Raw genomic sequence first — 26,062 nt, forward strand, 5'->3', positions numbered from 1 at the left:
AAGGCTCCAAATATGAAGAATGAATAGGTGATTCAGGGTTCAATAAGAGGGACTGTCTGGGATAAACTTGTGGAACAAGGTCTTTGATGTTTTCTTCACTAGAAAAGGAGGCTTTTTTCTTCTAGATTGTCACAAGAATCTTGACATTTGGATGCGAAAGAGGAAAGGAAGAATATTAAAAGGAATGTTATTTTTAGGATTCTTTATTCTATATGTTTTTACCTAGTCTGAAGTTATCATGTAGTTGGGCTGAGTCACAATTAACCTTAGACTTTTTCCCTGAAGCCAGAACTCTTAAAAAATATAGATCCCATTATTACCATCAACTTGAGAGAAGTGATTAATTTGACTTAGAACTGGTTTGTTCTGGTGATGATTTGTTACCCTTTATTGTTTAATGTTCCAGTTAAATGGCAAATCTTCTAGTCAGTGTGTCCCAGAAGGAGTGACAACACTCTGGAATAATAAGTTTCCTGTCTGGGAAGCGTACAACAAAAACAACCAAGTATGGATCTTGTCTTTTGATTTTGGGTGTGTTCCCATGCATGTATCAATTATCGCATCTTATCTACACATGTACTTTGAACATATATATGCCACTCTTCTCTGTGTTCTGCAATGCAGACCAAAGATGGCAAATTGATTCAGTTGAGTATATATTACATTGCAGCTTCTAGATGTATAAAGATAACAGTTCTCTAAAGTTACCCTTACTGAAACCAGTTCCTCTCACTGAAGACCTCCTCTTTGAGCCAATGGGAAGGGAACTAGAAGTTTTAGAGGCTGGCAATTTTCCCTTTATTCTGAGACTCCCTCAGAAAAGATATGCATATACAAAGTAACTGTAAACAATATCTTTCATGGTTATTAAGACAAGTAAATGAAGAATATGAGGTCATTATTCAAAACCTCTGTTCATTTCCTGTGGCTTTTTCCGAGTGTTCCAGCATCAAGGCATGACAAATCACCTGTAGTGAGGCCATAGCATCTTTAGCCGCAGGACCAAACGTGGTCATGCCAGCCTGTACCCCCAGTTGTGTGTTTGAAACAGCCATTGAATTATTAGTATGTTCCAGGTGTTATACTTTCTCTGTTTATGTACTTTTAGCCCTGGATTCTCACTACACCTTATGAAGTAGTTTGCATTATACTTTAGACTAGGAAACTGAAGCTTAAAGAGGGTAAGATTTGCCTGAGGTCACACAGCTACTGAATGACAGTGGGGATTTTAAACTAGGTTTGCTGAGCTCAAATTCCCCTAATCCATGGTACCTCCTCATATGTAACTAATGTGCCACTAATATGTTATTTTCATGTGCTATTGTTTCATTATTAAAATTGATTAGACTCAGAACTTTTTAAAAATATATACATTTTATTGCACTTTAGGTTCTGGGGTACATTTGCAGATCATGCAGGATTGTTGCATAGGTACATATATGGCAATGTGGTTTGCTGCCTCCATCCCCCCATCACCTATATCTGGCATTTCTCCCCATGTTATCCCTCCCCAACCTCAGAACTTTTGGATACATTCTTTTCATTATTATTGTTTGATCGAAGTGATGTATGTTGATCTGTTTGCTGAGGATCAAGAGAAAGGCAAGAATTTAGGAGCTGGGGACTAAGCAGGGAAGAAACAAACTACACAAATTTCTGTTTCTGAAAATGTTATATGATCTATATTTGGACCTTTTAGCTACATTTGAATATGTTATTGCCATGATCCGTATGCCTACAGAGTTCCTGTTCTACTTTTCAGGGATTTCTTGTGGCCCTCCTCCTCCTATCAGAAATGGCCGGATTAGTGCTCATTCTACCCCTGTCAGTGTTGGTACTGTGGTAAGGTACACTTGTTCAACTTCTGCCTTCCGCCTCATTGGGGAAAAAACTATGTTTTGCATAACTAAAGACAAAGTGACTGGAACCTGGGATAAACCTGCTCCTATATGTGAATATTACAATAAATATTCTACTTGCCCTGAGCCCATAGTACCAGGAGGATACAAAAGTAAAGGCTTTAGACCATCCTACCACCATGGTGATTTTGTGACATTCACCTGTAAAGCCAACTTCTCCATGAATGGAAACAAAACTGTTTGGTGTCAAGCAAATAAAAAGTGGGGGCCGACACGACTGCCTACCTGTGAGAGTGGTGAGTATGAAAACAAAGCTGAATGGGGAGGTTGGGGTCTTGCCTTTCTGTGCAGACCATGTTTTGTACCCTTCTGAAGGACGAACAAGGTGAACATGTAATGATGGGGGTGAAAGAAGGAAGCAAAGGTAAAAGGTAAAAGTTATGGCTTCCTAGTTTTTCTTCATAGAGGAATATAACTGCTCACTCAAAAAACATCAGTTGAGCAAGGGAGTTTAAAGTAGAATGGAGAAATGTAATTGAACATACCTAATCATTGAGCAAGGTAAATTTTGCAAGAGGCCAGTTCGTTGGGGATGTGGGAATGGGATGGTTTTAAACTGTACATCTACTATTAAAATGAGAAGGAAGGTGGGATTTAATGACAAAAATACACCCAATGGATTTGAAATTAATGTATAAGTAGCTGCTAATACAGCTTGGCACAGGTGATACCCTGCTCTCTGTGGTCTGTTTTGAAGTTATCCACTATTTCCCCAAGTCATCTTCTGAGCCATCACATTTCAAATAAATGCCTTTAAAAATAGAGACCTACTGTAAAATCTTCATTCCTTTTCTTTTGGTTTGGTTTATGTTGCTGCTGAAATCTAAATCTGAATCTCAATTCCACAATTACAAGAATTGGCAATATTTGACAAAAATTATACTGTCAAATTGGGTATTCCTTTTCTTAATAAAGAACAATGTTGACAAATTTTAAGCATATTAAAAGCTGACAAAGCTATTAAATTAGTATAAAATGGGATTCTATTGATTGATTGATTGATAAATAGTCTTGGAGGAAGGCGATCTTATGATAGCCACAAAACGTAATGGCTGTTGAAAACAAGCTTTTGTAACACTCTAGACAGACACATATGTATGGGCATGGAAGGATATCATAGACGTTGCTAAGTAGAGGAAGCAAAGCATAGAATATGTATTAGTTATACACACACACATAATATAGGTGTATATATGTATCATATATAGGATCCCAATAAACTATATTACTAATATCTACCAGAATAACTCTTGAAATTATAGCATGCTACTTTTGGAACAGAGAATAAGTTTAAGGATAGGGTGAGAATATAGGTGAAAACTGATTTTTTTTTTTGGTGATTGAAATTTTTCACAAGGCAGTTGTAATGCATGTAGTGTAACTAAAAATGAAAAATAATATACTATTTGTGGCATAAAATGGATACACTTAAGCCATACCTGTTTGATCTTTGAAAGACTTGATTGAAAGTTAATAACAACTGGCTACCATAGATATTGTGTTATTTATTTGGATCTATATCCTAAATTAGCATCTAGATCAAGCTTGCCCAGCTCATGACCTGTGGACAGCATGTGGCCCAGGATGGCTTTGAATATGGCCCAACACAAATTCCTAAGCTTTCTTAAGCCATTATGAGATTTTTTTGGCAATTTTTTTTTTTTAGCTCATCAGGTGTCATTAGTCTTAGTGTATTTTATGTGTGTCCAAAGAATTTTTCTTCTTCCAATGTGGCCCAAGGAAGCCAGAAGATTGGACCCCCTTGATTCTAGATTGTGAAGGATACATCATCTGATGGCTTTTTTCCTGGTATATGTAAAGATTTCCCTCTGGAGTGTCCAGCACTTCCCATGATCCGCAATGGACATCACACACGCGAGAATGTCAGCTCCATTGCTCCAGGATTGTCTGTGACTTACAGCTGTGAATCTGGTTACTTCCTCATTGGAGAAAAGACCATTAACTGTTTGTCTTCGGGAGAATGGAGTGCTGTACCCCCAACATGTGAAGGTACCCTACATTTACAATCTATTTTAAGAATCTGGCCTGTTCTGTTATCTGCCATGCATTTCTCATCTTTGGTTTGTTTTTTAGAGGCACGCTGTAAACCTCTAGGACGATTTCCCAATGGAAAGGTAAAGGAGCCTCCAATTCTCCGGGTTGGTGTAACTGCAAACTTTTTCTGTGATGAAGGGTGAGTGTCAGGGTGATCTATGAGATTTAATTCATTTGGCTTGTTGTGTGCATGGGGTGGACTGTGAAACCTGCAGAAGGCTCCTCTGTGAAGATCTCTGGGCAGCCTGGGGTGGAGTTGTGAGAGGTAATGCTGATAAAAGGAGTAGGTGCACACCAATTAAATGAACTTGTCTTAGATTGTAAATAAAGGCTGCTGTTCTTTAGCAAAAACTGCCTAATAGTTCTGAATGACAATCTTCTGTCTCCAGGTATCAACTGCAAGGCCCACCTTCTAGTCAGTGTGTAATTGCTGGACAGGGAGCTGCTTGGACCAAAATGCCAGTATGTGAAGGTAGGTTAGGCCACTGTGATCTGACAGCACTGCATTCTCAGCTTAACTAAAAGCTTTTGGTTTAGTCATTATCTTAAAGACTATTACAGAACACAGAACTCCTAGAAATCTTAAGGATATGGTCTTCACTAAAGCATCCTTATTTTTTGTTTCCTCAAGTGAAACGAGGTTCCTAGGCTTTCCCTCCTCTGAAAGCTACGTAGACCTTCTAAGTAGGTAACCAGACCATGTACGTAAAGAAGATTGTATATTTGGTAAAAGAAATCAAAGGATCAGCAGAGTACATATACTCAGGAATGAAGCTTAAGAATAGTACTTTTAAATTATGTTGCTTTAGTTGCCTTGATTGATTCATTATAGATTCAGATATCACTGTCCTAGGGTAGTGGTGTCAGGCAGCATCTGGGGCATGCTTTGTTTTCAGTACAGCTATGATCTTGTCATTTCTTTCTGTAATTTCCCTAGAAATTTTTTGCCCATCACCTCCTCCTATTCTCAATGGAAGACATACAGGCAACTCTCTAGTGAACATCTCATATGGAAGCATAGTGACTTACACTTGTGACCCGGATCCAGAGGAAGGAGTGAACTTCATCCTTATTGGGGAGAACACTCTCCGTTGTACAGTTGGTAGTCAGAAGACTGGGACCTGGAGTGGCCCTGCCCCACGCTGTGAACTTTCTACTTCTGCGGTGCAGTGTCCACATCCCCAGATCCTAAGAGGCCGAATGTTATCGGTGCAGAAAGATCAATATACCTATAATGACACTGTGATATTTGCTTGCATGTTTGGTTTCACCTTGAAGGGCAGCAAGCAAATCCGATGCAGTGCCCAAGGCACATGGAAACCATCCCCACCAGTCTGTGAAAAGAGTAAGTGTTTTAGTACTCAGAAAAGGTACTACTGATTCATTTTCTTGAAAAATTAGAAGAAAGCATTATGGGCTTTAAGTAGGTCCTTGTCCAGTTTATACTCCCCTCAACTCTACTAACTGTAATCAATATAAATTTTATAGAGGACATTCTTATCACTATCACCCCACCATTGTTTTATTTTGTGGGAATATGCTTTGGAAAAAAATGTTAGGAATCACTCAGTTTTCCATTTCTTTAGAGGAAAAAATGAGGATAAAAATGTTTGTTTTTCTTAATAGTTGACTTCTTAAAAGAGAAGTCGTTCAAGCCCTCATCCTAGGGCTATATCAGCATCTGCCATAGAAACATACGAGACAATTCTTTATGAGGGGAAGAGACAGGAGAGGAGCTGCAGCACCCAGTGGGAACTGAGCAACATCTGCAGAAGCCTAAGTGCAGAAAACAACAGCAGCAAAAGATTGGGAAATGGTGATCTAAAATTACCCAGAGCTGGTCTGCAACATGCCTTCTGTATCATACAGCTGCCACCAGAGTGGAATTGTAGCATGAATGTCAATTTCTTTGGCTCAGTTTCTTCCTGTGGCTGTTTACTTAAGAAGTTATGTTTTGTTTTGTTTTTGTACTTTCATTTAGAATGTCAGGCCCCTCCTAACATCCTCAATGGGCAGAAGGAAGATAGACACCTGGTCCTCTTTGACCCTGGAACATCCATAAAATACAGCTGTAACCCTGGCTACGTGCTGGTGGGAGAAGAATCCATACGTTGTACCTCTGAGGGGGTGTGGACGACCCCTGCACCCCGATGCAAAGGTGCCGGGCCTCAAATGTAGATGTTTTGTTGATTTTAAGATTGCCTTAATCAAATTCTCATTCTAGTCTCTTTTCTTAGTGGCAGAGTGTGAAGCTACAGAAAAGCAACTCTTGACAAAACCCCAGCACCAATTTGTTAGACAAGATGTTAATTCTTCTTGCGATGAAGGGTGAGCAAAGGAAGGCTGACTCAGCCTGACTCAAGTCTAGCATATCAGTACACACTGCAAGCTCTACGTAAGAGTTTGTCTCATAAGTGCTTGCCTGTCACACATTCATGGAAGTGTCTATCATACTATATTTCTATACATGGAAACTATACCTGTGCAATGAGAAGTTGGTGCTGATGTTGACTACATTTTTGTTCCTATTGCTTCTTGGCCTGAAAGTAGTGAGTCTGCTTGAGTGCCCATGCCTCTTGCTTGGCTTATTGGTCACCTGATGGCAAAATGACATACTTGACTCTGTCTCTAGGTACAAGTTAAGTGAGAGTGTTTATCAGGAGTGTCAAGGCACAATTCCTTGGTTTATGGAGATTCGTCTTTGTAAAGGTGAGTAGCAAAAATGACATAGGAGCTGAAATAATGTGAGATGTATACATTTCCTGGGATATTTCTGTTTGGGGACGTGTTATGGTAATTAGAGTATTAGATTATGTTTTATTAATTTTGCCAATAGTTATGGTTGCACAGTTTTGCCATGTCTTTCTTTTGCTACCTTTTTCTTCATCAGTAAATCAAATGTACTTGGTTTCTGATTCTATTTTGTGATTTATGATTATGGGAATAATGACAGCAGTGAGTACATGAGCCACCATCTTAATTTTGGGTATACCATAGTTTAGTGGAGAGATTAAGGGATTGGTGTCAGATCTGAACTCACATTCTGCCTCTACTGCTTAATAGTGTGAGACTTTGGACCACTTGGACAGCTCCTCTGAAACTCGAGCTTGTCTTCTGTAAAGTTTGCATAAGACTACAGACTAGGAAGTCCAGAGAATGTAAATAAAAAGTAAAAAGAAATCTTAAAAATTTAGAACTTTAAAAAAGACTACCGACTTCAAATTATTCAAATTAAATTGTACTATTGCTGCTTTCTAGACGAGGAAACTGCCTATCACAAAGTAGGTGTTCATTCAACAATAAATTTTCTCAGCTAACTGTATAAATTATCATATCACCTCAGCACAAAGAGAGTACTCAAAACACAATTCTATTCCTGTGTGTCTTTTATTTGCCTATTGCCTAGTTTAAAAGGATTCTTCTTTTAATTATCAATTTACTACTAGGTCTAACTAACTCATAATGTGATATTGATCAACCACATTTACTTTTAATAAAAATTTTCTTTCCTATGAAATGTGTTTAAATTGAATTTTACATACTTAATGAGCTTTCACATAACTCACATCATGAAAATGTACCCATGCCATCCAGGTAAAAACAGGGTCATAACCAGCTTCATTTCTTTTGTTCAGTGTCTAATACAGGAACTCAATTCTACAGTATCTTTTCATCTCTCTAGAAATCACCTGCCCACCACCCCCTGTTATCTACAATGGGGCACACACTGGGAGTTCCTTAGAAGATTTTCCATATGGAACCACGGTCACTTATAGATGTAACCCCGGGCCAGAAAGAGGAGTGGAATTCAGCCTCATTGGAGAGAGCACCATCCGTTGCATGAGCAATGATCAAGAAAGAGGCATCTGGAGTGGCCCTCCTCCTCTATGTAAACTTTCCCTCCCTGCTGTCCAATGTTCAAATGTCCACGTGGCAAATGGATACAGGATATCTGGCAAGGAAGCCCCATATTTCTACAATGACAGTGTGACATTCAAGTGTAATAATGGATTTACTTTGAAGGGCAGTAGTCAGATTCGTTGCAAAGCTGACAACACCTGGGATCCTGAAATACCAGTTTGTGAAAAAGGTAAGAACCCAATAAGGGGAGAAAAAGGAGAGATTTACTTAATTACCCTTGTCTATTATCTCCCACCAAAAACCCCATCATGGAAAGAGGCAAGAGGGGCACAGATTACTTTCCATTTCATCCATCCTGTAATAGATGTTCTCTGTGTTGTGTGTGTTCATGCAAATGCCCCCTTACATCTGGGATCTAGTCAGGGTAGATAAAGAGAGAGCCTTTTTAAAGAGCAAACAACATTCAGTGGTGAATTTAAGCTTCATGAATCTTTGGTGTCAGAGTTTCAGATTGTCTACTGTCCAATGTTGTACACTCAGTGTTCTTGAGTAGAAACTCCTCTGTCTCGGTATTTATGTAGGGAGTTTTCTCCTCAGGCTGCCAACCACCTCCTGGGCTCCGCCATGGTCAGCATACAGGTGGAAATATGGTCTTCTTTGTCTCTGGGATGACTGTAGACTACACTTGTGACCCTGGCTACTTGCTTGTGGGAAACAAATCCATTCACTGTATGCCTTCAGGAAATTGGAGTCCTTCTGCCCCACGGTGTGAAGGTACTTTCAGTTCCAGAGTAGTCCTTCCCTTTGATATGAGACATCTATAAATACTGTAATTCTATCCTTGCTCCTCCAGAAATCTGCCAGCCTGTGAGAGAGGATCTCCAAAAGCTTCCAGTTGGTTCACGTGTGGAGCTAGTTAATACATCCTGCCAAGATGGGTGAGTATGAAATGGTCTATTCTGAGAAAAGGTCTCCATCTTGTTTTGTGCATTATCTAGCCCTTCAGCTTGTCTTGGTGGTGCCCTTTAGAGGCTCCTAATTGTGATGTGCACAGAGAGTGAGGTTCCAATGGCCTAACTAGCAACTCTGACTCTTCAGTCCTCTCTTGACATGAAAAGGGCTTTGCTTAACTCTAAATTAGTTTTTTTTTTTTTTACTTGGAGGACCAAGAATTTCAACTCCTCTCTGCCAAAGTTCTTCTTTAGAAGGTCTTGTGTGTGTGCAGTTTGAAGAGATGTGATATTGGGAACAGGAAATGCATTATAACCTGTCTCTCTGTAGGTACCAGTTGACTGGATATGCTTATCAGACATGTCAAGATGCTGAGAATGGAATTTGGTTCAAAAAGATTCCACTTTGTAAAGGTAAGTTAGAAAAAATAAAAGCCTGACAGTGGTAAAGGAGAACTGGACAGGGCAGGCCACTGAAGAACTAGCATACCGCTGCTTCTGCAGTCTTAGGGGTCTCCCTCCATGGAGGTTAGATAAGAAATATCTCACGATGTTGGTCAGTGCTGACACTGAGAAACAACATTGTCAGGTAGGAACTATTTTCCATGCACCTGGTAATTTTGCTAACAATAACAAAATATATAGTCCCTATTCCTGGGTCATGGGAACGTAGCTGTATTTTTTCCTTAATACTTTACTGTATTTTCTGAATTTTTACGAATTATATAGTGCTCATATAATCACACTTGATAAAGCTGATTTTTTTTTTTTTTTTTTGAGACGGAGTTTTGCTCTTGTTACCCAGGCTGGAGTGCAATGGCGCAATCTCGGCCCACCGCAACCTCTGCCTCCTGGGTTCAGGCAATTCTCCTGCCTCAGCCTCCTGAGTAGCTGGAATTACAGGCACGCGCCACCATGCCCAGCTAATTTTTTATATTTTTAGTAGAGACGGGGTTTCACCATGTTGACCAGGATGGTCTCGATCTCTTGACCTCGTGATCCACCCGCCTCGGCCTCCCAAAGTGCTGGGATTACAGGCAAAGCTGATTTTTAAATAAGCATAATCCATGTTCCAAAATTTAAGTTATTTTCTAGTTATGTGAACTGTATTCAGTTAGTTGTATATCGTCATTTGTTCCTGAATCAAGACCGCTCACCTTGAGGTACTAGCTAAAGTAGAACTCCCTAAATCTCTTCTGCAGTTATTCGCTGTCACCCTCCACCAGTGATTCTCAATGGGAAGCACACAGGCATGATGGCAGAAAACTTTCTATACAGAAGTGAAGTCTCTTATGAATGTGACCCAGGATTCTATCTCCTGGGAGAGAAAAAATTGCAGTGCAGAAGTGATGGATCTTGGAGTGGGTCACCTCCACGATGTTTACAATCTGCTCCTGTGACTCACTGCCCTAACCCAGAAGTCAAACATGGATACAAGCTCAATAAGACGCATTCTCCTTATTCCCACAATGACATAGTATATGTTGCCTGCAATTCCGGCTTCATCATGAATGGTAGTCGTGTGATTAGGTGTCATACTGATAACACGTGGGTGCCAGGTGTGCCAACTTGTATCAAAAAGGGTAAGACACTTGAAGGGATGAATTACGAGATGTTGTACAGGATAAAGAAAATGGGTTTTGAATCTGCACTTGACAGTCTGCCTAAAGAAAAGCTAAAGCAATTATATTGTTTTACAAGATATCTGCCTTTTCTTATCTTCTCGCTTGATTGTTTTATCTTTCCTTTCTCAGTGTATTGAGCAATAAATAGTACGTAAAAGGATAATGGCTAACTTCCAAACTGATGGAGTCTCCAAAATTGTTATGAATTTAGAGTAAGAAAAGCACACATACATTTTTGGCAAATTTTTGGGAGTAATATTGCTAATAATTTGATATTTAAGGCTGTGCTGCCAGCCAGAAAGAGAACTTTGGGTGTTCTGGAGAATTAATTAGCCCTCCAACCCATTGAGTTGTCTTTCTTGTAATTCTAGTTATCATTTGGCAGCATTATTCCTGTCCATGACTATCTACAGCAGAGGCTGCTGATTGGTGACCCAAGACCTGGAATTCAGCTCCACAGAACGGTTGTCTTTGGCCAGCACAGTAATCTTAAGTAAAACCCATCTTCAGTTTAAGATAAACAGTGAAATTGTGAACCATGAGAGCCCCCTTTACTTCCCAGATAGGCACCAGTAACTTGAGCTGAGCAGTGGCTGACACTTAGGACAGGGGCTCTCTGACTTGTCATATCTGGTGGCTTCACTTCCTAGATCCTGTAGACATTTGAAGGTGTGATCCTGTCTGCTATTTAAAGGGAAAAGAAAGCTGTTGGCTGATGGATTACCATTGTGAACTGTATCCATTAATGTTTCATTATCTTACTTTTTGATACTTTTTTCAAATCATATCAACATAGGAAATGCAGATCTCCATCCAGTGTTGCTGGTCGGGGTGAAATGAATGAGTGTTTCTGGATACCAGTTAGTTGGCTTGTTGCCTCTGGCCTTCCTGTATCGCTGTTACCCAGAGATAGTGCAGGCTATGTATTACTCTGTGTTGAGTTAAAGATCCTTTCTTATTGCTGTCTAAGCCTTCTTAGGGTGTCAGCCTCCGCCTAAGACCCCCAACGGGAGCCATACTGGTGGAAACATAACTCGGTTTTCCCCCGGAATGTCAATCCTGTACAGCTGTGACCAAGGCTACCTGCTGGTGGGAGAGGCACTCCTTCTTTGCACACATGAGGGAACCTGGAGCCAACCTGCCCCTCATTGTAAAGGTGCTTTGTCTATTTTTTGTTCTTATTTTTATATCAAATTTGTGCCAAATAGATATATTCAATTGGGTACTTTCAACTTAAAATAGCCAAAGAAATGCATTAATTAACTCATTAAATTAAATGCTTTAATTAGATTAATACATTCATTAATCTAAATATCTCAAAATAAGAAAAATATCTCAGGCTGTAGTATATCAGGTGAATGACTATTTACATATAGAAAGTTGGAGTATGTCTGTAAATTAAACAGTTAAAGCACAGACTGTATTTACACACTGGGGCTACAGTTACGGTAAGTGTGTATTTTATAAAGTACCAATAGAAACACAGCAATCTTTTGAGAATACTTAGTGTTGTGGGATTATGGGTACATTTTTATAAAAGTTTCAGAAAGTCATTTTCATTATCATAAACAGTACATATGAAATATGACCAGTAAAGTAATATCTAGTATTTTTTGAACACTTTTTACTCTATGCGAGACACTCTGCACAGCACCTTACATGCATTATTTCATTTAGTCTTCATAAGAGCCACATGAGGTTGGTACCATGATTATTCCTGTTTTATAGACGAGGTTTCGGTAGCATGGAGAGATTTGTAACTTACCCAAAGTCACACATCTAGGAAGTACTAGAGCCAGGCTTCAGATCCAAGATCTCACTGTATTAGTCCATTCTCACACTGCTAATAAAGACATGCCCAAAACTGGGTAATTTATAAAGAAAGAGGTTTAATTGATTCATAGTTCCACATGGGTGAGGAGGCCTCACAAGCATGGCAGACAGCAAAGGAGGAACAAAGGCACATCTTACAAGGTGGCAGGCAAGAGAGCACATGCAGAAGAACTGTCCTTTATAAGCCATCAGATCACATGAAACTTATTCACTATCAAAAAAACAGCACAGGAAAACCCACCCCCATGATCCAATTACCTCTCACCAGGTCCCTCCCATGACACATGGGGATTATGGGAGCTACAATTCAACATGAGATTTGGATGGGGACACAGCCAAATCATATCACTTACACTGCTGATGACTACACTGAAAAGATGAAAGAAGAAAGAAGAAAGCATGCATGTGTATGAAGAATTAGAAAAAATTGAAGCAGAAAAAAAATTCAGAATACTTAATAATATTACCCATTCAACTTTCACCATTTCTCCAAGAATACATTAAAATTATACATCACTGTTAGCACAGAAACTGAAGCAAAAAAAAATAAAAACATAATCTGGTTTAAATTACCCAGAGGTAATTGAGATAGAGGGCTGACAGTAAAAGATTGGATCTAGGATATTGTCTTATTCTGTTTCAGTGCAGCTTTCCTTACTGAGAGTGAAACAGAGGAAATTTCTGCTTACTTGGTAAAAGGCCAAAATATGACTGTGCTTGAATCCAATTTCTTTAATTTCAGAGGTAAACTGTGGCTCACCAGAAGATATAGATGGAATCCAGAAGGGGCTGGAGCCAAGGAAAATGTATCAGTATGGAGCTGTTGTAACTCTGGAGTGTGAAGATGGGTATACGCTAGAAGGCAGTCCCCAGAGCCAGTGCCAGGGAGATCACCAATGGGACCCTCCCCTGGCAGTTTGCAGATCTCGTACGTACCAAGGGCTTCACTGACACTTGTAACTGGCCAATGGAGAGAAGAGAATAAGGGTTTCCCTCAATGTGGAGAGTCTTGGGTTTTAAATTGACATATGTTTGTGACCAGCGGTATAATTACAGATGAACTTGAAGCCAGTGGTCTATTCTAGAAAAAGTACATGTTGGCTGGGTGTGCAACTCATTCCCATAATATCAGAACTTTGGGAGGCTGAGGCAGGGGGATTTCTTGAGCCTAGGAGTTTAAGACCATCCTAGGCAAGGTAGTGAGACCTGATCTCTTAAAAGAAAAATAATTAGCCAGGTATGGAAGTGTGTACCTATAGTCTCAGGTACTCAGGTAGCTGGGGTGGGAGGATCACTTGAGCCTAGGAGGTCAAGGCTGCAGTGTGCCATGACTGAGCCACTGTACTCTAGCCTGGGCAACAGAGTTAGACCCTGTCTGAAAAAAAAACAAAACAAAACAAAAAGTAAAAGGAAAAGAAAAAAATACAGCTTTCTGAGGAAGGGGAAAGTAAAGAAAAGAAAATAGAAACACTAATTTAAAAGGAGCAAAAATGTAAAACAACCTGACATTTTGAAAAGAGTTGCTGCATAGACCACACCTATTTGCTGAATCTTGGTTTATAAGTGCTTATCAGTTTGACAGGGAGCTCCAGAAATAGGTTAAATAACTAGTTGTTACAGTTAATATTTGCATTCTAACCTGAGAAATCTCTGATTATAAAGTTGAGTATATTGATTTTGTCATTGGTGAACTCCCCCAACCTACTTAAAGTGAAGAAAAAGGCCAGTGAGATGTTACATAAGAAACAAGCGAGTATAACTCAAGATTCCAATACACCTTTTCTACCTGTTTGCTTTTTGCAAAAGTAGAGACAAGCTCTCACTATGTTGCCCAGGTTGGTCTCAAACTCCTAAGCTCAGGTGATCCTCCCGCCTTGGCCTCTCAAAGTGCTAGTATTATAGGTGTGCGCCACTGTCCCTGGCCCCAATACATCTTTTAAATGGAATTGGAAGGGAGCTATTTTTGGGACATTGCCATGAGACGTGGGACTATATTGAATTATGACACTAGAGTGATATTTTCATGATTTTGTATTCTCTTTAGATTCACTTACTCCTGTCCTTTGTGGTAAGTCTTTTTAAATACTTAAAGAGAAGCTCTTATAATGTTTTATAAAAATATGTAATGCTAGAGGTCCTATAACCTATCTGATGATGACATTTAACTCATAGGAAATGATCTTTTTTGGTGTTTTAAGGACATTTCAATGTACATGTCACATTACAAATTGTCACTTTGAGATAGAGTTGGATAAATTATTTGAACAGCCAGCCCTTTCTTCTTTTTAAATTGATGTTTTAGTTTTCATTAACTCTTGATCTTTGGCTTGATTTAGTCTATTGAAATAGGCTGGCTTCTGCTGTAGCAAAATATATTTCACAGCTGAGAGTTAAATGTTGTTATGCAAAATTATAAGAAGCTGGTGTCCTGTGCTCCTAATTTCTATTCTTGAGATTTCTCTCTTGTCACCTCAGTGACAAGATTGTTACTAATAAAACTAAAAGGAACAGAAAAACTCAATGAAAAGTTGACTGGAACTTTGTGGTCATGTGCTTAGTGCTTTAGATTAAATATTAACTGGATCAAATCAGAAAAACCTGAAGCTCAACTATGATTATTCAGGAATTCAGTGTTTATGGCCAAGAATGATTCACATAACATTTTCCTTGCCACTAGCAATAGGCCCCACAATCAGTTCAGAACAATGTAGGTGATAGTCTTCTGGTATTTGATACTTGCTGGATTTTTCTTCTAGGTATTGCTACAGGTTTGATACTTCTTACCTTCTTGATTGTTGTTACCTTATGCATGATATCAAAACACAGAGAACGGTAAGTTCAAATGCAAATACATGCTTGACCAATATGCACAAATGGTTTTGGCTTCTTGTCTAAAACTAAACATAGAAGCACAAGTTATGTAAAATAAATACTGCAACGTGATAACTAAATGAAGTACCTTGTGCCATACAAAAGGAAGCCCTTTCTGGGAGACTTAAAAGTTATCAAACACTTAGCATATTTTATTGAATGATGTTTATTCAGATAGTACATTGTAAAAAAAAAACCAAGAGAACAAGAAAAAATTCCAGTGGGAACAACTGCAAATATTTTGATATATTCCTACCTGATCTTTTTCTTATATTTTTTTCTCTCTTTAAACTGAAATTTTGTCATTTTCATCTTCTGTCTTGATTTTTTTCATTTAGACTCATGTTCATATTTTTGTGTCTTTAAATCATGTTTTCCTTTTAGTTACTAAATAGAATATTATTCTACTCTATTTATATATGTATTTATGTGTCTTAAGTTGCTTCTGAATTTGCATTGATAATATATAAAGATATGAGTAACACTTTTGGCTAAACTTTTTTCCATAGCCACTTATTTCCTTAGATTTCTAGAATTACCAAGAATAAGTGCATGAGCATTTAATGTACTTAATACTTATCATTAGATAACTGGCCAGAAAGTTTGTTCTTGGTAATAATGTACCTGAATATGTCGTGTTTCTCATCCTTTTTTCCTGCTTCATTAATTTGCCTATTCTTTCATTACAAACCACTTTATGTTTAATTAATAGCTTTATGTTATTATAATATCTGGTAGGGCAAGAATTCACACAACAGTTTTATAGGACTTTTCTCTCTATTCTCTTCTGTTTGTTCCTAATAGCTTTTCAGTAAGTTACCCAATCATCTAAGTGAAACACTTTTTTCTACCAATTATTATTATTATGGTACCTCATTTCTAATGATTATACATTTTTATTTATTTGTTTTTGTCTCATTTTACTGAGAAGAATTTTAAGGAAAATCTTCAATAATATTAGGGAATATTGGCATATTTTAACCTTTATTTTTAATATAAAGCCTGTTGTGTTTTATCACTTCAATGATACTGCATCCTTTTTTCTAAGTTACAAAAGAAGTGTATTTCTAGTCACAAAAGTTGTTTTGCCCTATTTTAAATCACTGAAAAATCTTGTTTCCCTTTTTAAAATATATCTTTTATATCACTATAAATATTTTTATAAGTTTTTAAAGTACAAAAGTAAATATGCTTGTTGTAACGAATTAAACAGTTTATAAAGAAACTGAATAGTCTCTTCCACTGCACAACTGCTGCTGCCTTCAATCCCAACATATTAAGTTGATGGATGTAAGATATTTGCTTTCATATGTTGCTCTATCTAGTATATACATGGATGGCTTTTAAAACATTTGAGCAGTAATGTTAGAGAACTAGAAGTCATGTGAAAAGAGTTCGTGACCATGTCCATTCATTCTTTTCTTATACAATAACTGCTGAGTGCCTACTATGTCTTAGCACTATACTAGGCTAGAATCACAGAGCCTAGTAGCATGTGGCCTCTGTCATTAAGGAGGTCACAGCCTGGTAAAGGAGGACAAGCATGTCACCAAACAGGTATCATAAAATAATGTTGCCCGGTGGATTATATGATATTTGGTGGGGATGCAAAGCAAGTGGTCAATATTTGGGAGTTTTAATCAGGAAAAGTTTCAAAGCGGAAGAGATGTTTCAGGTGAGCCTCCAGAGAGTATAAACAAAGAGAGAAAGGCATTCCAGACAGAGCAGTTTGAACAAAGGCCCAGAGGCTTGACTTTCCATTATGTACTGTGAAAACTACATAGCCTATTTGAAATGGCTAGGAAACTGTGTGTGTGTGATGGGGACTGAAAGCGAAAGTGGCATAGCTTTAGGTGGAGGCATGCCATTTAAAAACAAAACAAAACAAAAAAAAAAACCCTGACGCATAAATCTTGTGGAAGCTACAGAATACTGATATGTATAAAGGATACATTTTTAGCAAAGCATACTGTCAGGTGTTGGCTTTTAAAACATTTGAGCAGTAACGTGAGTAGAATATCATGTGTGCATAGGTTCATGAGTCTTTGTACATGCTAGTGTTAGGGCGGATATCCAATGGAGTCTTACCAACTCCAGGTAACTCTGAGTAGGGGAATGACCAAGTCATGCCATCTAAAACATGTTACCAAAAAGCTCCAGCAAAATTTCTTTAGCGTGCCAAGTCCCCTGGATCTATCATTTACCCTGCCACCAGTGCCATCTGATGCCATGGCTCAGTTATGTAATGCCTAGCCTAGGCTCAGACGTGAAGGGATTGCACTGAAACTATGTACTGAGGGTATCTATGAACCTGGGCAGTTTGTTCTAGGCTGTGGGCGGGAGAGTGGGGGCTGCCTATGGGGTTCTGGCTGTGCTGTACTGTTGGCATATACTTAGAGTGTAGAGTTTACCAGAGTGTGTGCCACAAACCCTGTTTTCATGAATGACTTCAGGAAAAAGTCTGTTCTATGGCCAAATAAGATTTGGACATACTACATACTGTATTTTTTTTCTTGTGGAGATTCACAAAGGCCATGAGAAGATTTAATAAGTGGTTCTTTGCTATCAAGAGGACAGGATTTCCGTAACTTGGTGACATTCTGGATGTGGGGAGAAGGAGGCACGTAGAATGGCTCACAGGAGGGCAATGAGGTGGACTCCCTGACTCACTAAAAGTGAAGAGGGGCAGGTTTGTAGGGGAGGATGAGGAGTCCCCTTCTCACCTGTTACTTTGAAGTACTCATGATTTACAACTTGAAAGATGGGGCTGGACTCAGCTGGGTGACAGTTAAATCACAGTGGAAGCTGTGGGACCAAAAAGAATGGAATAGATAAAAATTGAGATGAGAACAGACCTCAGAGGAACAGTAATGTTCAAAGGGCAGAAAGTAAAGGAAGAGAGGCAAGAGGAAAACGAGAAGAGAGCAGTGTCACAGAATTCAAGGATAAAAGAGTCTCAAGAAAAAAAAAATAGAGATGTCATTTGCAGGGCCTTCCTCATAGGAAGTCAGAAGATAATTTCAGCTAAGAGTAATTAGAAATGTAAATACATGGAAAATATAATGTCTCTTTCCTTCATGCTACTAAGTTTGCTATCAGAGCATTGCATGTGCACAAAAATTTGCAAATTTGGGGAATGCTTACAAGTGCAAATTATTTATAATGTTCCAGTCTGATTATTATTTTAACATGATAACATCATATACTATATTTAAGTGCCTCAGCTGATATGAGCCAAACATATCTGTTTAACTGGATTCCTAGGTGTCATTCATTTGTTTTATTTCCATTTGCTAACCCACCTCAATTGATTTTCCAATAATTGGTATAGACATTTGAACTGCCTTAACTGCTTTCTGTAAATGAGATGAGTAATCATTTAAAAATGAATGTCTAGTGATGAAATTCAATATTTTTAAAAAGCTGTCCAAGTATTTGAAAGGGACTATGCTATTCTTTTCTAGTCATCTAAAATATTTTAACAAAGCTTAAATCTCACATTGACCTAAAAATTACTGTTTTGTAATCTTAACATATCTCCTATATGTGGAACTCTTCAATATTGTAGTGAGTGACCTGCTGTCAGTGACCTTAGCAGTATCCTTTCTCCCCCAGTGATTTTGTAATACCTTATTTCAGAGCTCTATGTCATAGTTTAATCACATTTTGTTGTCTTTTACTAATTCTGGCAAAGTTGTTTTAGAAGCACAATGAAATGTGTGTGCTTTCAAAGAAAGAAAGTAAAAACATTCTCTTGAAACTTGTTTAAAGCTTTTCAGTTGAACTAAAAGATTGGTTCCCAAAAGGGTAAAGTTATGACCATATTCTAAAATAAAACTTCTTTTCTTCAATTTGGAAGTTGTAGTTGTTAGTCATTAAGCATCCTGGATCTAGGGTAAAGCTGCCTTGTGTCAGCCTCTGACTAGGACATTTACAAGCCTAGAACATTATTTTTTTTATGTGCCTATCCAAACAGTGGAGTTACAGTGTTTACACTTCATAGGATAAAGACAGTAAAAATGAAATCATCACAGAAAACCAAACACTGCATGTTCTCACTCGTAAGTGGGAGTTTAACAACGAGAACATATGGGCACAGGGAGGGAAACATCACACACTGGGGCCTGTCAGGATAAGGGGCAAGGAGAGGGATAGCATTGGGAGAAATACCCAATGTAGATGACAGATTGATTGGTGCAGCAAACCACCATGGCACATGTATACCTATGTAACAAACCTGCACGGTCTGCACATGCATCCCAGAAGCTAAAGTATAATTAAAAAAAAAAAAATCATCCACAAAAAGTACTTACCACGTGTTGGGAATTATTGAAAGCAAACAACTGCTACATTGAATCATGATCAATGTGTAAAGATATTACTTTTTTCTCCCTTCTGTTTAGCAATTATTATACAAATACAAACCAGAAAGAATCTTTTCATTTAGAAACACGAGAAGTATATTCTATTGATCCATACAATCCAGCAAGCTGATCAGAAGACAAACTGGTGGTATGTAATGAAATGGAAATATTCTTATTAATTTACATGTAAAATTTCCTTCAACTTGTATTTATCAATAAGCATAGCATAGCACTCATGGTGTGTATATATATATATATATATATATATATATATATATGGTTCTTACTATTGCACAAGTCTTTAGTCGTCGTGCATAGCAGTTGTTCATTTACCTACTTCATATTGCCAACTAATGTTCCTAGTTTTTTAAATCTGTTCATCCATTCAACAAATACTAAATAGCAAAACAACTAAGAATAAAATAAATAAAATGATAAGCATTGTAAAGAGAAATAATGAAGTAGGCAAGAGGGATAAAGAGAGCAGGGTGGTTGCAAGGGAAGTCGTCACTAAGAGAATGGCATTTGGGCAAAGACTCAAGAAAAGTAAAGAGCCAGGGCCGGGCATGGTGGTTCATGCCTATAATCCCAGCACTTTGGGAGGCTGATGAGGGCAGGTCACTTGAGGTCAGGAGTTTGAGACCAGCCTGTCTAACACAGTGAAACCCTGTAAGTAGCAGGTATGGTGGTACGCGCTTGTGGTCCCAGCTACTGAGGAGGCTGAGGCAGGAGGATCATTTGAGCCTAGGATGTGGAGGTTGCAGTGAGCCAAGACTGTGCTACAGAACCCCAGCCTGTACAACAGAGCAAGACTACCTCTCAAAAAGAAAAAAAAAAAAAAAAGCCATGCGGCCATACGGGGGAGAAGCATTCCAGAAAGTAGCCTCAGATACTATCCGGAGAAGAATCTCAAAGTCAGGTGAAGAAAGAATTTTAAGGAGGAGGGAGTGATCAACTCTGTCCAGTGCTGCTGGTAGACAAAGAAAGATGAGCCCTGCAAACTGACCATTGAAATTCAGCAGCACACACACACACACACACACACACACACACACACACACATATATATATTTTGAGACAGGGTCTTGTCTCAAATATACATATATATTTAAGACAGGGTCTCGCTCTATCGCCCAGGCCAGAGTGCAGTGATGTGATCTTGGCTCACTGCAGCCTCTACCTTCCAGTTTCAAGTGATTCTTAAGCCTCAGCCTCTTAAGTAGCTGGGATTACAGGTAAGCAACACAAAGTTTGCTGGTGAACTTGACAAGACAGTTTTGGAAGAGAAGAAGGAGACAGGAGCCTGGCTGGACTGAGCTTAAGAGAGAATGAAAGGAGAGAAAGTGCAGCTATCAACTACAGACAACTTTTCAGGGACTTTTTCTATAAAGAGGAGCAAATAAAGTGCGAGCAAAAGTGAAATGTAAAGCCTACAGAAGTATTTTTTAAGATTGGAGAAATAGAAGCTATGCTCTATTTCAACAGGCTGATAGGAATGATCTAGTAGAAAGGGAAAGAGTGATGGCAGGAAAAAGAGGGAAGAATTTCTGGAGCAAGGTCTGGGTAAGCTAGGAGGAGTTGACCTTAGTTGTGTGGGCTTAGTAATAGGAGTGAGGGCAGAATCTGCAGGTGTGGATGAAAGCAGGTTGGGAGCTGTGGCAGGGAGTGAATGTGGGGAAATTCCCTTCTGATGATTCGGCCTTCTCAGTGAATAAAAAGCAAATTGATCAGCTGAGAGAGAGGCTGGGAAAGGAGATATGAGAGAGTTAAGAAGAAAAAGGAGGGCATTAAATCATAAACTAAGAATTGAAGACTGAATGATAGATAGTACAGAAAGGTGGACAGGCAACATGAGATGTGCACCTGAGGTTCCCACGAGAAAATGGGGATGAACATTTGAAGGTGTACTCTGTCCAGGCATTATGTGATGGACTTTCATGCCCTCTCTTATTTAGCCATCAGTACCACTTTGAAAAGTGGGTGTTCTCTCAGGATAATACCAAGATGAGGAAATAACATCTAAGAAAACCTAGTCTAAAAGATTCTCTTGGGCAAGGTCTCAGGACCAGTCATTGGCAAAGGTGGAATGCAAGCTCACGTCTGACTTTAAACTGCTTTCTCCTACATAATCTATAAAATAAAGATACTAACTCTGTCCTCTTAGAACTTATTTTAATAAGACGAATAAGACTCATACATATCATAGGTAATAATATGTACCATAAACAAGGTATAGAAAATCTGTTATGGCAGTTGAGGATGAAGAGGTAGCTGCTGATGAGTCATGAAAAAGAAAGATAAATCAGGAGGACCATGCTAGTGACCTCTAAATCCAAACCAGTGGGGGTACAGAGTACAGCTAGCACATAAATATTTGTTGAATGAATACATGAATGAGAAAGATTATTGCTTTCATTTCTCACTCATTTAGTTTAATTCACATTTATACGAATGTACGTAAAATGTAGTTATTTGTTCCAGATCATGTTATACGGAAAAAGACCTTTCAATAGAATATCTTCTAATAGACTTGATGTTTTGTTGGTTATAACAGTTGTAACTGGTATGTTAAAAGAATGATGCTAGCATTATTTAAACTTTGAGTTGCACCGCTGCTATTCTTGCTGCCTCCTAAACAGAAATGATCTATTTTCAGTGTGCCTTGTTGCTTGGAATTCAATGGAACATTGATTAGGAAGAAACTGCTCTATTATCAGCAAGTCTCTTTATATGGTCTCAAGATCAATGAAATGATTTTGTAAGCTGTCACTTCCTATATGCACTTAATCTCAAGAAGAACATCTTTATGTTAAAGAAGGGAGCCCAGTTTCACTGCCATATGCTCTCCAGGGACTTTCTGAAGCCTCACTTGTGAGATGCCTGAAGCCAGACCATGGCTATAAACAATTACATGGCTCTAAAAGTTTCACCCTTTTTAAGGAAGGCACAAAAAGAGCTGTCCTGGTATCTAGACCCATCTTTTTGTAGACAGCATACTCAATGTTACTATGTTCTTTTGGTTGTAATGTGGTTTTAATTATCCAAGTAAACGATGAAGCATTTTCTGGGGTTATGATGGGTGTACCTTTATTGAGAAGTATGGTTTTATTTTGATAGTATCTTTATGGTATTGTTAACTATTTCATTATTATCCTCACTTGGTTTGAGTTTTTCTCCCAATACTGTATATACTTTGCCTTTCCATAATCACTCAGTGATTCCAATTTGCACAGGTTTTTTTAAATTTAAGAATCAAGTTTTAATCCTAAAGATGTAGTGTACAATTCAAGCTTTGGATGTTTCCTTCGCATTTCTGTGATAAGCTCCACTTGCCTGTAAATTTTCCCTTAATAATGTGTACATTAGCCATTCAAATAAATTGTAATTATAAAAAACACACACACACAACACTTGCCTTATTTGAAATCTTGAATAACAGACTTAGGGATCTTAGAGTTCATAATTTAACAGTTACTCATTCAGGATCCCTTCACTTGGTCATTTTAGCCAAACTTTCAACCCACAAATTCAATTTCCTCACCCTCAAGACTTTCTCTTATATTTGTCCAGCCAATACCTTCCCCAGCTCACTCATCCTCTCCCACCACACCCTCAATATAGATAGAGATGTTAATTTTCTCCATTCCTACATTTAAACTATTGAGAAAATAAAACCTTGCTCATTGGTGACCACATGTTTTACTCTCTCTACCTTCCCCTAGACTAGTTATGCTGTTCAGCATCTTTTTTTATTCCTGTTTTTTAAAATTCTGATTAAAAACACAACATAAAATTTATCATCTTCACCATTTTTAAGTGTACAGTTCAGTAGCGTTAGATAGATTCACATTGTTGTAAAGCAGATCTTCACAACTCTTTTTCATTTATAAAACCAAGACTCTATATCCATTATATAATAACTCTGCATTCCCCATCCCTTCAGCCCCTGGCAAACACCATTCTGTTTTCCGGTGCAATGAATTTGAGTACTCTCAGAACCTCATATAAGTGAAATCGCATATATATGTCCTTTTGTGACTGACTTATTTCACTTAGCATAATACCTTCAATGTTCATTCACATTGTGGCATATGTCAGAATTTCTTTTTTTTTTTAAGGTTAATAGTTCATTGTGCATACATGCAATTTTGTTTATACATTTTGTTTATACATTTTTCTGTCAATAGACATTGGGTTAGGTATTCGTTTATTCTTACATTGCAATATAGAAATACCTGAGACTGAGTAATTTATTTAAAAAAAAGTTTTAATTGGCTCATGATTCCACAGGCTGTACAAGAAACATGATATTAGCATCTGCCCAGCTTCTGGGGAGGCCCCCAGGAAACTGACAATTATGGCAGAAAGTGAAGGGGGAAGCCAGGCATGTTTTAGATGGCAGAAGCAGGAGCAAGGGAGGGAGAGGGGAGGTGCCACACACTAGAACAGCACCAAAGTGATGGTGCTAAACCATTCATGAAGGATCCACCCCTGTGATCCAATCACCTCCCACCAGTTTCCACCTCCAAAAACTGGGGATTACAATTCGACGTGAGATTTGGATGGGAATACAGCGTTCTTCTGAGCCCTCCATATTTTTTCAGCCTTTGCCTGTTACCCAATTCCAAAGTTGCTGCCACATTTTCAGGTATCTTTATAGCAATGACTCACTCCTGGGTACCAATGTTCTGTATTAGTTTCTTCCCACATTGCTGTAAAGGAACATCTGAGGCTGGGCAATTTATATAAAGAGTTTTAATTGGCTTATGGTTCCAGGATCTGTACAGGAAGCATGATGCTGACTTCTGCCCACCTTCTGGGGAGGCCTTTGGAAACTCACAACCATGGAGGAAAGCAAAGGGGGAGCAAGGCATCTCATACAGTGGGAGCAAGAGGAAGAGAGAGATGGGGCAGGTGCTACACACTTTTAAACTACTAGATTCGGTGAGAACTCGCTCCCTATACAGTACCAAGCTAAACCTTTGGTGAGAAATCCACCTTCATGATCCAATTATCTCCCACTGGCCCCTCTCCACTGCTGAAGATTACAATTCATAATGAGATTTGGTGAGGGGACAGATCCAAACCGTATCAGCTTGTTTCCACCTCTTTACTATTGTGAATAGTGCTACTATGAGCGTGGGTGTGCAGACACCTTTTCAGACATTGTTTTCAATTCTTTTGGATCCGTATTTAGAAGTGGGATGCTCTCCAGCATCTTTTATTCATGTACAGTCAGCAACACTTTCATTTCCCCACGTTGTCTGTTCACTCACCTCAAACCATCTATTCTACAGTCATCCCTTCTTCCATTAGGGGATGATGAAAACATCCGGGGGTAATTCTCTCAACTTCCTCTCCCCCACACCTTCCATTATATCTACATCCACTCACCCTTACCTTCATTTCCATCTTCCACACATTACAGCCTATATCTTTCTCTTCTCAGCCCTTTCTGTCTCTTCCATGACAACTGTCCCTTCATTTAGACCTTCTCTCATCCCTGGCTCCTTTGTTCCACCTACAAACATCCTGAAGCCAAGACCTGCTGAGCTGCATATGATAGAAATCCATCTCACACTGGCTTAAACCAAAATGAATTTTACTATATCACATGACAGAAAAGGCTTTTGTCGAAACAGGAATAGTCAAAGCAGTCCTTCAGAAATATCTTCTTCTTCTTCTTTGCCTTGCTGGCTTCATTCTCTGGATGAAACTCCCTGAAAATTGGCAAAATATTTGCTGACAATACCAAGTGCACATCCCATCAGCTTAGAATTCCAGTGCAAAGAGTGTCTCTTGTCCAATAAGTCATTCAAAAGTCCCTTCAGTAGCTCTCATTGTCCAAATAGGGTCACATGTACCCAAAGGAACTAATAACTAGGAGTAGGACAGTGAAATAAACAGAGGGCAAGGCCTGAGTTGCCTCCCAGCCTTGGAGACGGGGGTAGGGTTGGACTACCTCAGTGGTTCTCAGGTGGGATGATTTTGCCCTCCCAATGACATTTGGCAGTGTCTAGAGACATTTTTGGTTACTACAACTGGAGAAGGGAAGTGCTACTGGGCTCTAGTGGGTAGGGGCCAGGGTTACCACTAAACATCCCCCAAGGCACAAGACAGACCTCCAGAACAAAGAATTATCCTGTCCAGGATGTCAATAATATTGAGGTTGAGAAACCATAGCCTTCCTGAATCACATTGAACTATAGGAAAGAGGGAATTTCCCAATGGAAAAATCTAGGGGCAAATCCCAGAAGAATGGACCCATTTAGAGCAACAGATATCCACCTTCCCCTCCATCTAAAAACAAATCTTCCCCAAAACCACCTATGTTTCTCTTTTAAACTGTCTCTCCACCACCAAATTTTCTGAAAGACTGGTTGACCTTAGCTGTCTCAACCATTGTGGTCACTCATTCAAGAAGTAATTATGGAACCCCTTCTCTGTGTTAAGCATCGATTTAGGTCATGAGATTTGGCAGTGATGAACTGACATGTCCTCAAGCAGCTTTTATTCTAGTGGGAGAAACACGCAATAAGCAGATTTTCAGATGGTAATAAAATGAAAAAATGACAAGTATAATT

At 38.7% G+C, this 26,062-nt stretch overlaps 1 protein-coding gene across 2 annotated transcripts in view; it reads left to right on the forward strand.

Annotated features, from left to right (window-relative positions):
- Positions 1-22,881, forward strand: part of CR2 (complement C3d receptor 2) — a 36,229-nt gene extending 13,348 nt beyond the window's left edge. The window contains exons 2-20 of one of the 2 annotated variants that reach the window (XM_017525517.1): positions 1,763-2,155; positions 3,741-3,929; positions 4,014-4,113; positions 4,364-4,446; positions 4,912-5,319; positions 5,956-6,132; positions 6,212-6,302; positions 6,607-6,683; positions 7,657-8,064; positions 8,433-8,609; positions 8,689-8,773; positions 9,117-9,199; positions 9,988-10,368; positions 11,381-11,566; positions 12,986-13,171; positions 14,288-14,311; positions 15,000-15,075; positions 19,518-19,626; positions 22,135-22,881. In XM_017525517.1, the coding sequence (XP_017381006.1) occupies positions 1,763-2,155; positions 3,741-3,929; positions 4,014-4,113; positions 4,364-4,446; positions 4,912-5,319; positions 5,956-6,132; positions 6,212-6,302; positions 6,607-6,683; positions 7,657-8,064; positions 8,433-8,609; positions 8,689-8,773; positions 9,117-9,199; positions 9,988-10,368; positions 11,381-11,566; positions 12,986-13,171; positions 14,288-14,311; positions 15,000-15,075; positions 19,518-19,608 (3,215 nt within the window). In that variant the 3' untranslated portion in view covers positions 19,609-19,626; positions 22,135-22,881. The remainder of the gene's footprint in view (positions 1-1,762; positions 2,156-3,740; positions 3,930-4,013; positions 4,114-4,363; positions 4,447-4,911; positions 5,320-5,955; positions 6,133-6,211; positions 6,303-6,606; positions 6,684-7,656; positions 8,065-8,432; positions 8,610-8,688; positions 8,774-9,116; positions 9,200-9,987; positions 10,369-11,380; positions 11,567-12,985; positions 13,172-14,287; positions 14,312-14,999; positions 15,076-19,517; positions 19,627-22,134) is intronic. The other variant, XM_017525518.2, reaches the window with a different exon arrangement.
- Positions 22,882-26,062: the final 3,181 nt, after the last annotated feature.

The sequence above is a fragment of the Cebus imitator genome, unplaced genomic scaffold, assembly GCF_001604975.1.
Source record: "Cebus imitator isolate Cc_AM_T3 unplaced genomic scaffold, Cebus_imitator-1.0 Scaffold38, whole genome shotgun sequence".
In the NCBI taxonomy this organism is placed as follows: Eukaryota; Metazoa; Chordata; class Mammalia; order Primates; family Cebidae; genus Cebus; species Cebus imitator.